The sequence below is a fragment of the Crassostrea angulata genome, chromosome 6, assembly GCF_025612915.1.
Source record: "Crassostrea angulata isolate pt1a10 chromosome 6, ASM2561291v2, whole genome shotgun sequence".
In the NCBI taxonomy this organism is placed as follows: Eukaryota; Metazoa; Mollusca; class Bivalvia; order Ostreida; family Ostreidae; genus Magallana; species Magallana angulata.
Genome location: NC_069116.1, coordinates 25,106,590 through 25,119,751, shown reverse-complemented (window position 1 = coordinate 25,119,751; position 13,162 = coordinate 25,106,590). Strand labels below are relative to the sequence as shown.

The 13,162-nt window shown below is 33.8% G+C and overlaps 1 protein-coding gene across 1 annotated transcript in view; it reads left to right on the top strand.

Moving 5' to 3' along the window:
- Positions 1-197: 197 nt before the first annotated feature.
- The window catches only part of LOC128190333 (ATP-dependent RNA helicase DDX1-like), a 118,916-nt gene continuing 105,951 nt past the window's right edge, over positions 198-13,162 (top strand). The window contains exons 1-12 of the mRNA XM_052862355.1: positions 198-288; positions 451-502; positions 624-687; positions 822-851; positions 964-1,054; positions 1,318-1,374; positions 1,756-1,842; positions 5,998-6,158; positions 6,773-6,845; positions 7,245-7,321; positions 7,465-7,518; positions 8,405-8,465. Of these exons, the coding sequence (XP_052718315.1) occupies positions 273-288; positions 451-502; positions 624-687; positions 822-851; positions 964-1,054; positions 1,318-1,374; positions 1,756-1,842; positions 5,998-6,158; positions 6,773-6,845; positions 7,245-7,321; positions 7,465-7,518; positions 8,405-8,465 (823 nt within the window). The 5' untranslated portion in view covers positions 198-272. The remainder of the gene's footprint in view (positions 289-450; positions 503-623; positions 688-821; positions 852-963; positions 1,055-1,317; positions 1,375-1,755; positions 1,843-5,997; positions 6,159-6,772; positions 6,846-7,244; positions 7,322-7,464; positions 7,519-8,404; positions 8,466-13,162) is intronic.

Genomic DNA, 13,162 nt, shown 5'->3' with positions numbered 1-13,162 from the left:
ATTACCTCACAAGCCTCTACACACCCACTTCGTTTCTCTCCAGCAACGGGAACTGCGATGTTTTCTAAGCGTAGCACTAATGCATTTATGAAACATTATTTATATATAACTTTATTGAAAGTTACATTTATAGAAAGTCGTTCTCGGCTAGTAAAGAAAATAGTCTGCCTCGCAATTTTTGTGTATTTGATCGGGATCGGCATACTTCAAATTTTAAATAGAAGAAGCACTGTCAACGTGAAAACGTCGTCTTCACCGGTGAAGGAGTAAAAATGACTGCATTTGAAGGTAATTTGTTGATTAAAACAAGTCATAATTCATATTCGACCAAGTTTAATTCGAATTTAATTGAGTGAATTCAATGGCAATTGTCCAGAAAATGGTAGATTGAATAAAACCTACAACAGCATCTTTGGGGACTTGAATTTATTTTGTACACAATACTTATAGAAATGGGTGTTATGCCTGAACTTGGACAGGCAGTGGAAGAAATGGATTGGAGGTAAGTATGTCATGTTATAGTATTTCAAAGTGACTTGTAAATTTTATCAGTAAGCTGTTGAGCAGGTGCAGATCCAACTCAATCTCTTGATCAATTTAAGCTACGTCGTGTAACATTTCAGTTTGCCAACCGATGTACAGGCAGAGGCAATTCCAATGATTCTGGGAGGTGGAGATGTTTTAATGGTAAAATTATTGATGATTTAATTACTATTTTCATAACTAAAAAAATGACTCGTTCAACATTTGTTGCCAAATGCTATTTCATATATTGATTATAAGATTAGTTTAATTTCATGCTACTCGGTTTTTCTTGATAGGCTGCTGAAACTGGAAGTGGAAAAACAGGGGTAAGAAATATATCTACAAAAATCATGGTTGTAATATCTACAGTTTGCAAATTTAAATCACTACAAATAATATAGTGAAACCTGGAGAGTATATAATTTACTTGCATTCTAGGCATTTTGTTTGCCGATTATTCAAATCGTTTATGAGACATTGAGAGATCAACAAGAAGGAAAAGGGAGCAAGCTGTCCTCTCACCATTCAGGTTTATTACTTAATTTTATTTTTAACATTATAAAATCGCATATATCAGAGCCTAATTATATTGAAAAAGGAGGAAGAAAAAACAGAAATGTTGGCACCCATTTTATTTTTGCCCCTTTCGCTCCTTCGTTGTCAGCTGGTGAATTCAATTTAAGACCGTTCAAATTTCTCATTATCATCTCAGTTTTTAATACAACTATGTCTGTATAGTAATCCTTTTCATGATTCTTCTTACATTTAGTCTTATGAAATCGTAAATTTTAGGATCTACTCATAGTGCACATTGGAAGATGAGTCCATACGACAGAGGTGATGCCATGGGTAAGAATTTTATTTGTTGAATTAAATGTTTTGAGTAGATATCTCATGATAATAGGATAACATCATTCTCTTGAAACCATTTGCATTTAATATGAGAAGATACATATTGGACTGGCAGGTTAGCAGTCTATGATAGATCCATAATTGTTTTATTGTGTCAAAAACAATTGATTAATACATACATTTTTTTAAGGGGGATGGGTTTAACAAATAATCTATTCAAAATTACTTTAATAAATGGCTTAGTCCCGTTAGGTATATACAAAAAAACATTATCAGAGGGTAACATTTTCCCTTTAACTTAAGTTTGAAAAAAATGCATAATAATTTGCTGAAATGCTAGATGTGTCAGTATATCAGTATCCTGTTTTTCTGCAACAGCAATAGACCCAGAGGGACTGTTATGTCAGGCTAGGGATGCCCAGGGCTGGCACGGGACCAGGACCAACAAGGCAGTGGTGGGCGGAGGTAAGTGGATGGACAGTAAGGCCAGGTGTAAGGGACCAATATTGATTTTTAGCGGGGCACTGCTGAAATCAGAGTCCTGGCTGTAGGCAGGCAGATCGCCAATGTTACTATAAATAGCACAGCTTCAAAAGTAAACAATAAACCACACAGCGTCAAAGTAAAAGCTTCCTCTATACCAAATAGTTACACAAAGAGCCATGTTGTGTCAAAAGTGTTGGCATTTTGTTTCTTTCTTTTTTAATTTCGAGAGAATTGTCTATCTTTTTAGCTCACCTGAACCGAAGGTTCAAGTGAGCTTTTCTGATCACCCATTGTCCGTCGTCCGTCCGTCCGTCTGTCTGTCTGTCCGTCCGTCTGTAAACTTTTCACATTTTCAACTTCTTCTCAAAAACCACTGCACAAATTTAACCAAATTTGGTACAAAGCATCCTTATGGAAAGGGGGTTATAAATTGTAAAAATAAAGGGCACAGCCCTTTTCAAAAGGGAGATAATTGCGAAACAGTAAGTATAGGGTGCATGTCTTTAAAACTCTTCTTCTCAAGAACCACTGCACCAGAAATGCCAATATTTACACAAAAGCTTGTATATATAGTGAAGATTCTAAATTGTAAAAATCGTGACCCTCGGATCAAAACTGGGGCCCCAGGCGGGGTTTAAAGTTTAACATAGAAATACATAGGAAAATTTTTAAAAATCGTCTTCTCAAGAACCACTGCACCAGAAATGACAATATTTACACAAAAGCTTGTATATATAGTGAAGATTCTAAATTGTAAAAATCGTGACCCTCGGACCAAAACTGGGGCCCCAGGCGGGGTTCAAAGTTTAACATAGAAATACATAGGAAAATTTTTTAAAAATCTTCTTCTCAAGAACCACTGCACCAGAAATGCCAATATTTACACAAAAGCTTGTATATATAGTGAAGATTCTAAATTGTAAAAATCGTGACCCTCGGATCAAAACTGGGGCCCCAGGCGGGGTTTAAAGTTTAACATAGAAATACATAGGAAAATTTTTAAAAATCGTCTTCTCAAGAACCACTGCACCAGAAATGCCAATACATACACAAACGGTTGTATATATAGTGAAGATTCTAAATTGTAAAAATCGTGACCCTCTGACCAAAACTGGGGCCCCAGGCGGGGTTCAAAGTTTAACATAGAAATACATAGGAAAATTTTTAAAAAATCTTCTTCTCAAGAACCACTGCACCAGAAATACCAATATTTACACATAAGCTTGTATACAAAGTGAAGATTCTAAATTGTAAAAATCGTGACCCTCGGACCAAAACTGGGGCCCCAGGCGGGGTTCAAATTTAACATAGATATACCTTAGGAAAATGTTGAAAAAATCTTCTTCTCAAGAACCACTGCACCAGAAATGCCAATATTTACACAAAAGCTTTTATATATAGTGAAGATTCTAAATTGTTACAATCGTGACCCTCGGACCAAAACTGGGGCCCCAGGCGGGGTTCAAAGTTTAACATAGATATACCTTAGGAAAATGTTTAAAAAATCTTCTTCTCAAGAACCACTGCACCAGAAATGCCAATATTTACACAAAAGCTTGTATGTATAATGAAGATTCTAAATTGTAGAAATCGTGACCCTCAAATCAAAACTGCAGCCCCAGGCGGGGTTCAAAGTTTAACATAGATATACCTTAGGAAAATGTTTAAAAAATCTTCTTCTCAAGAACCACTGCACCAGTAATGCCAATATTTACACAAAAGCTTGTATGTATAATGAAGATTCTAAATTGTAGAAATCGTGACCCTCAAATCAAAACTGCAGCCCCAGGCGGGGTTCAAAGTTTAACATAGAACTACATATGAAAAATGTTTAAAAATTTTCTTCTCAAAAACCACTTCACCAAAAATGCCAATACATACACAAACGGTTGTATATATAGTGAAGATTGTAAAAATCGTGACCCCTGAACAAAAAAGTGGGGCCCCAGTAGGGGTTTAGATTTTAACATATATAGGAAAATGTTTTAAAATCTTCTTCTCAAGAACTATAGTGCAACTGTTTGGGATATTACTATGCATACATGTACATCCTTAAATAATGAAGATTCAAAAAATTGTAACTCCCGGACAATTGATGGGCACCAAGAGGGGTTCAAAATTTAAACATTTTAAAAAACATAAAGGAAAAGTTTAAAAATTTTCTTCTCAAGAACTACAATGTTTTAGTTTGTGGAATTTCTATGCCTTCGCTCATGTAGATTCCTAATTGGTAAAATCGTGACCCCCGGACCAATACTGGGGCCCCAAGATGGGGTCAAAGTTTATTATAGAAATATAAAGGTAACGTTAAAATATCTTCTTCTCGAGAACTACAATGCCTCAATTTGTGAGATTACTATCATGCATACAACCTTGGATAATGAAGGTTCGACAGTTTTAAAATAGTGACCCCTGGACAAATACTAGGGACCCAAGATGGGTTTAAAGTTAAATGTAGAAGTACCGGTATATATGGAAAATGTTTAAAAATCTTCTTTTCGAGAACTACAATGCATCAATTTGTCAGATAACTACGTAAGCACCCTCAAATAGTGTAGATTCGAAATTATAAAAGCTGTGACCTCAATCTAATACTGGGGCCCCAAGAGGTGTTCAAAGTTAAGCATAGAAATATAGAGGGAAAATGTTGAAAAATCTTTTTCTAGGGAACTATAATGCTTCAGCTTGTGAGATAACTATGCAAGCATCCTTAAATAATGTAGATTCCAAATAATTAAAACTTTAGCCCTGGACTAATACTGTGGCCCCAAGAGGGGTTCAAAGTTTAACATAGAAAGATATATTGAAAATGTTTTTAAAAAGTTTTTCTCGAGAACTATAATGCTACAGTTTGTGAGATTATTATGCAAGGATCCTCAAATTGTGTAAACTCTAATGTAGTGGAACCAAGAGTTATCTTTCTTGATGTTCTGTACAGTCTGAGAGTTATTTGTCTTGAAGTGGAACTCTGCTACGTTCAGTTTTTCAGGTTGTGTACGTGCGGTCCTACCGCAGTGCTACACATTTTCATTCCTATGTTACTATTTATGTTGTTCAAGCCAACCATAAACCTCGGACCATAACTGGGTCCCCAGAAAGGGGTTCAATGTTTAAAATAGAAAAAGCATATGCTACGAAATGTAATGTTACAAGGAACTGCTGTTCAGGTGAGCGATGTGGCCCATGGGCCTCTTGTTTAGTTTTCTTATTAATAACGTGTTTTAAAAACAAGACTTTGCATTTTGGACACATACAATGTGCATGAATTTCCATGAACTACTTTGCTGCGCACTGAAGAAATGGGGATGGAATATACATGTATAACGTTTGTTGCAAAATTCAAGGCAGCAACTGTTGAACTTTTTTCTACTAGACAGACATATATTTTTGTTTATAGCCGCTTACAAAATTTGGTTGCTCTCTGATGCTTTGCCGACATTGAAAGCATGAGAGAGAGATTTTCAGTCTTTACTACACTATGCATAAAGACACACCAAAAGAGCCCGGCTTTCAGTACTTCAGTACTTTGATTGTTTGTTTTAGATTACAGCTGTGGTCAATGTTAGAAAATGTACAGTACTGTGGAATCATTAAAATTCGTGGGGGCCAATTTTTGTGGATTGCTTAAATTTTACAGGTTCGTGGGGACGTAATTTCGTGTATTTTCATATATATACAAGAGGAATATGACTTTATAGCTCTAATTTATTAATTTGTGGGGGATGTTAATTTGTGGATGAGAGGTACCCACTAATTCCACGAAAAATTGAACCACCACGAAATCTAATGATTCCACAGTAAACCATCAGTTACTTCCATTCGGTGATAAAACAGAGAGTGCAATTCTTTCGTGTTTTATGGTCAAAGGTTTGACTATTCAATACCAGTACATTTTTTGAAAAATTATGACACAAATCTCAATTATTCCTTTATGTACAACTTCCAATTTATAACTAAGCTTGGCAATATTGTTCCAACCCTTTGAAACACTTGGATACCATTTTAGAATTAAGCAGAAATTCTAGTAATTATTTTTGATCAATGAACTGGGGATTGTGTTTCACTTCATCCTAGTCTAATTAAAATGGCCAGCATTGGCATCTCATTCAATTAATTGACTACAATAATTCACAGGAAAGTACTACTATGAGGCCACAGTTACAGATGAGGGTCTGTGTCGTGTTGGCTGGTCCACAGATAAAGCAACGCTAGAGTTAGGGATAGACAAGTTTGGGTTTGGCTTTGGAGGCACAGGGAAGAAGTCCTGGGGCAAACAGTTTGACAGCTATGGAGAGGTGAGATATTGCTGGCATTCATTGTATATTAGGAGAGAATGTATATAGGCATATTGCATGTTGTTCAATCCATTTTAATGTATTTATTCATATTTGAATAAGATACTTCTAGAATTAAACTACTATGGAATCATCATTGTTCCTGGTTTTGGGGCTGATCAATGTTCGTGGCTTTCAAATTTACATCCCCTTGAATGTACCGGTATATACAAGCATTAAATTTGTTTAGTACTGGTATTTATTTACAAAATAGAACTTGCTATCAACGAAATTATGTCCCCAGGAACCAGGACAATTTTGGCTACTCATGAACATACACCCCCACAAATGAAAATGATATCACAGTATTTTATATGATAAGCTTGTAATTTCTTTTTATATATTTACATCAGATTTAATGGTGTTTTTTTATTACATTATTGTATAACAACATTTTCCATCATTTGTTTGTTAAAGATTTATATTACAAGATTCATTGCTGTGGAATGGGTTGTACTGTTTATGAGTAAACCATTTCTGCAGACAAAAAACAATTAAGTACAAAGATGTTACATAACATGAAATGAATATTCTGCATGTTGATTATTATGTAAATTTTTAAGAGACTTTTGTAGGCTTATGGAATTAATGACACCATAGGCTGTTACCTTGATTTGGATAAAATGGAAATTAAATGGTCCAAAAATGGTAGGAAATATATCAATTCAATCCAGTGGTTTATTGACATCACCATGTTTGCATACAGTCAAAATGAAATCAAATGACAGACAAAAGAAAAAAATGAAATCAAATGACAGACAAAAGAAAATTGTAACATAAAGGCTACAGCATGCAAGACAGTTTTATACAATACTTTATAGTCCCTGGAACAATTGTACATGTATTTGTTTCTCAGTGATTTTACTATTACACACACCAAAATTTGTGTTTGAATTTACTGTATTAAACATGAATGAATGAAAAAACATCCAGAATTTTTTATTTATCTCTGAATATAAAGTTCAGTCTTCATGTACATGTAGCTTTTTTTATCACAACTCAAAAAAATCAAAATAAAACTTTGGGAAGTTATTTGTGTTTCACCAGGAGTGGATTTTGGAAAAGCTTATGATATCCAAGCACATCTTAAAAATGAAAGATTTTATGCTGCAGTGACACTCAAGGTATAATTAATCATTACACTTTTACCTTTTTGAATGTGTTTTTTTTTTTTAAAGTTTGGAAGAATTGAATCATTTTAGAAGAATAAGTATAAAAGTTGTCTACCTTTAGACAGATAATATTTAATGTCATGTAATTATTGTAGAATGCTGAAATGAAATTTAACTTTGGAAACACGCCATTTAAATATCCTCCACAAGTAAGTCACAATTTATAAAAAAAATTTGCATTTATAAAGGGAAAAATTAAATTGAAACTAAATTGTTCTTTATTGACCTAAAGGTCTGTCTGTACCTTAAAAGGACATGGTCACGATTTTGGTCAAATATTAATTACTACAATTTTAATGTTTACAATGCTTCACCAAGGCATTTATAATAGGCGACCAAAATTTGACTGTCATTTGTTGAGTTATAAGCGAGTTACAGAACTTACACTTCTTTGCTATGTAAACAAAGCTTTTGTTTACATTTTGAACATTGAAGTGAAAACTCCAGTTTTAGACCTAAAATGAATGTGGTAAACACTAGGAACCGTTTATTTATGCCTAAAAGGAATAAGAAGATAGACAAATCAGCTTCAAAAAGAATGTTTACTGGTATATTAAACCAATGTAAACAAAAACGGGGCACGAGCCATGTTTACATGACAAAGAATTGTAATCCCTGTATCTTGCTTATAACCTTACTACTGACACTCAAATTTCATTTGGTCATAGTAAATGCATTCCTAAAGCATTCTAAATAATACAAACAGAAAAATTGAATTTGACCAAAATCGTGACCATGCCCCTTTAATACATAGCATAATACTAGGTGCTTATTGTTTTTTTTTTAAATCTTGCTTGAATTCCTAGTTGAAGGCCTCTATCATGTATGTTTCCTGACATTTTGGAAAACTAGTTTTTCATTTTTGAAATCAATCAGACTAATGTTTTTATAAGAAGCGAGATGTGCTGTATGTACAAGTATTTTTTGTAAGTTGACAAATTGCTTTCCTTTCATTCCAATTAGTCTGTTCCCTTATTACTGTCATTTGAAATTGCTTTAAAATGAGAAAGGATTTTAAAAACTTTTCTTTTCCAGGGTGGATTTAAAGCTCTGTCTAATGCCCCATCAGAGAATGTTGTACAATCTAGAATTGTGGGTAAGTGTATCTTTAAATTGTTTATTGAGAGAGAGAGAGAGAGAGAATTTTTGTTTTTCACTACACTAGACACATATGATATCATTAGCTCCAAATCACACAATCTTTTAGATCAGAAATAGCATAACCTTTTCCTGACAGCTGTTAGCAAAATTTAAAAACTTCATTGCTGTGTTTCATTATCTAATGGATAGCCTTCATGTTCATGTCAAAAAACAAGAATGCAGGACCCACATGTAATGTATTTTGTTAAAAGTTATGCAAATCACAATCATCGCAGTGATAAAATGAACCCAATAAGTGATCCCATCAATTTAGGGAAGGCCATGTCTTGAATATTGACTTTACTCATTTTAGAAATAAAATGTTAAAAATACTGTAGAAATTCTAATATATAACTAGTGCACTAATTGTTCTCAAAGAATTAGAGGTCTTTCCACCTTAATAGTTTAATAAGTTGCTAGATTGCTCAAAAAATATACAAAAAATTCTCATACCTATAATATATATTGTACAATAAAATGGGAAAACCACAAACCCATCAGTGATTTTTAAAGATTTTTTTTATTTCAAGTCATTTAAGAATTCCATGTTGTTTATCTAAAACATCTCTGTGAATTTTTTTGCACTTACTACATGTATTTACAAAACAGAACCAAGTGAATATTCTTTACACAAGCATATAAACAGAAAATCTAATAATAGAAGAGAGTGTTCTAGAGGCTAGCTATCTTTGTACAATATGAATGGGTTGACTGTAAAAACAAGTTCCACTTGAGTAACCACATGACTTGATGTGATACCTGGCTGACCCAATTCAATACCTTATTGCGCAATCCAGCAAGCTAGTGAAACCCTTACTATAATTCTGTATTTCAAAAGATGTGAAAATTCATAAATTAACAGATTTTCAAATAACTTTGACCTTTGATCTTTATGTCATTTTGTTCGGCCAAGGCAGACACTCCCTTACGAAGTGGTCTGAAGTCTCTATGATAAGTTATAAAAAAGTTAGAAGTGGTTTTAACAAAGTTTAAGTACTTTCAGGGGCAAGAACTGCTAGAAGCGGGCCTCAGATCTTTTTAGTATGAATAGATTAAAGTACCCTCTAAGTGTACTTAGGGCCTCAGATCCTTTCGGTATGAATAGATTGAAGAACCATTTAATTGTACTGAAGACATTGGTTAAAGTTTCAAGTCTTTATCTCTTATGGTTTCAGAGGAGAAGCGATAACAAGCATTTCCTTCTCAAAGGGCAATAACTCTGTAAGTTCTGGGAATTTTTTGACACAGGTTCAATTGGTACCATAACTTTTAATGAGCAATTACATAAAGTTTAAATTGTTTGGACAACCTTAATAACATAAAAGGTAAATAGAAAAAAAGAAGAAGAAGAAGAAAAAACATAAAGAAAACAAGAGGTCTTTCACCTGAAAGGTGGAAAGACCTAACAAGAGGTCTTTCACCTGAAAGGTGGAAAGACCTAATAATTGAATGTACTTGTAAGTATTAAGTATTTCTCAGTCTTTACAATACAGAGATTCTGGCTAAGACTGCTTTGCACTGTATGTCAAACAAAAGTTGACTGTAACAGTCAATTATCATAGGTTTAACCACATTACAATCCTACATATGAGCAGCTTTGCCAGCTGTGAAAAGAAGCTTACCAAAGATGTGACCAACAAAATGCTACCAAAGGCAGCATCAGTCAATGCTATTACAATCCCGGTCTTGTGTTTGTAAACTTGGGCAGAAATTAGTTTATGCCAGGGATGAACATGGTATTGAACTATGGGCTGCTGGCCCACTCAAATGAAATGACCGGCTGAGAATTGTCCTTCTTGGTTCATCACCAACTGTTTTATTTTCCTCTCAAAAACAGAAAAGCCAACTTGCCCAAATTTGGTATGTTGTAACTGTATGGTAACCATGGTACTGCCCAGGTACATAAGGAGGGTTGTTAGTCAAATTACCCCCTCCCCCTCTTCATATAAAAATTTGGAAGTACATGTTTTAAACAGTCTTGTTTTAATGGGGATTGATTTTTTTCTTAACTTTAAAATTGATAGTAAGAAGTTTTGAATAAAATTGGATCATTTAAACATTTGATACAGTAGAATTTTTGTTTATTTTGGTATGTCCATGGGCTTGAATCCTGTGTCTGACTGAAATGGAAATGCTGGTTTTACAAATTAAATATAGCATCCTATATGTGCCAAATTGTAAGAATAGTAAGATAACTTACCAGGTACCTAGATTTACACAAAGTTCTGTCTTGAAGCATTCATTTTGAAGTTGTGTTGGAATGTTTCAATAATTTCTGTCGGGCTAGAAAAGTACACCTCAGACATTAACTTTTCCATTAAGATATAGGAATAGGTTTTCCACAGCATGTGACTTGCAATTTGCATGGTACTATTTGCGTAGTGTCTGGACTAGCTCAAAGCATAAAAATATTCCAATAATTAATATTTTTATGTTTAGTCAAAGTTTTCAAAGCTGTCAAGAACAATTACGGGTATGGTAATTGTATTTTGGCTTGATTGTTCATGAAAACTATGTAATTTACCACTTGACCAATTTTAAGAGACATAGCTGCTGGGTTCATCCCTTGCAGTTTTGCATGTTTTTAATTACTACAAAATACAATGCACTCTATATTCAACCAGCTTCTAGAATTATATCATCATTTTAGAGAGAGAGAGAGAGAGAGAGAGAGAGAGAGAGAGAGAGGAGAGGGAGAGGGAGAGAGAGAAGTACTGTGAACTGCTGTTGCTTTGATGTGGTATGGGAAAAAATACAATGCACTCAATATTCAACCAGCATCTAGAATTATATATACTTTCATCATCATTTTAGAGAGAGAGAGAGAGAGAAGTACTGTGAACTGCTGTTGTTTTGATGTGGTATGGGATACCTTTCATATTGTGACATGCTTCCTATAGAAATAAGCTTTAAAATCAAGTATAATTTTATAAATGTTTTCTTCCCAAAATACCAGTAGTTACCTAACAGCATAGCACAATGGGTTAGAGCATTAACTATGAATCTGTAAGTCATGAATCTTTCTGGTGCTTTTATTATTTTTACCTTTACAAATTTTTTTTACATATTTTACGGTCAAATATTGTTTAATTTGAAAACTGTAAACAAATAAAAGTATTTTGATCATAATGTACTTTCATCCACATCAATATCGACAGGTGTCCCATACCACTTTAAGGACCTGGTTCTTGTTCAAGTTGTCAGTGGGCAGTATAAGCTAAGAGCCATACATTTATTTGGTCAGTGACCTCCAGCTGACTAGGACAAACCTATTTAAGAAAGTTAGTTCACGTCAAGTCAAAGTCCTCAATTCTGAATAGATAATATATAAGAGGCTAATTGTCTTGCTTGAATCAGAGAAAACAAGATTACACATGAAACAATAACTGGTTTTCACTGACTAAGAGTGGGATAGCTCTTTTATGAGACATGTAGTAATTAGTATTCCTTGAGCTAGGGCTAGTGTTAGGGAACAGTTTCTAACCAGGCTTCAATGAAAGACCCATTTCTCTTTTAAGAGGGTTCGATGGTCATAGTCATTTATAGACTGTATTGATCTCCTTTAGAAGAAAAGCTCTATATCTCTATATCTGATAGCTTTGTTGACCATCTGGCCTCCCTAAGCTAGTGGATATTTGTGTTAAACTTTTGCATTAAAACTAATTATGAATTTTAGGTGGAACTATCAAGTGTTACAGAATTTGTCAACTGTTCAAAATCAGAGGAAAAAAGATATCAAGATTTGCATAAAGATTTTTTAGGGGTGGAGAGAACGTTTTATATCTTAGGCTGTGTATTTGTTTCAAAGCAACATATCTACCGTTTCACTTCCTAACCTTCATAGTTAGAGAAATATTTCTGAATTTTTAAATGTGAAAGACAGAAGATATGTTAATAAGTAGTAAGTTGGAACTTAAAGCTATAGAATAAGCTAGGGCACAGAAAGATGAGGGAATCCTATTTCAGATTGAGTTTCAAAAATAACACACAACATACTCTAAATATCTAACAGGTAGAGTTAATTTAAGGTGGTATGGGACATCTGTCGATATTAACGTGGGTTAAAGTAAATTAGATTTAGAATACTTTCACTAGTTTAGAATTTTCAAATTTTACACTATTTAACCAAGAAATAGCTTTTGAAATTTTTTGGAGAGGTAAAAAATGTAAAACCCCCAACGGGATTTGAACTCATGACTTACAGATATGTAGTTAAGCCTCTAACCCACTGAGATACTCTGTTAGGTTACAATATTGAGAAAGAAACTACTTACATGTATATAATTAGACTTCATTTAATCGTTTATTTCAATAAACAATACGTCACAACGTGAAGGTGTCCCACACCACCTTAAGATTGGTGTCTGATGTCTAAACTGTAAGTTGACAGTCTCGATATAGCTAATGAACGTTCATCACATCACAAATCGTAGATAGATTTTTAAAAAGGAGATAATGCAAATTCCTTGTCCAACAAGGAATAGCAGGAAAACAATATCAATTTTTTTTTCTACTTATTGTCTATGACAACGAAATATAGAAGTATGTGATTGCTTTTCTAATCTCCCCATTATTTACATAAATTAAGAGCGGTTAGGGTTAATGTTTTTCATATCAGATATTTTAATAAAGACAGCAAGACAGCCTCAGAGG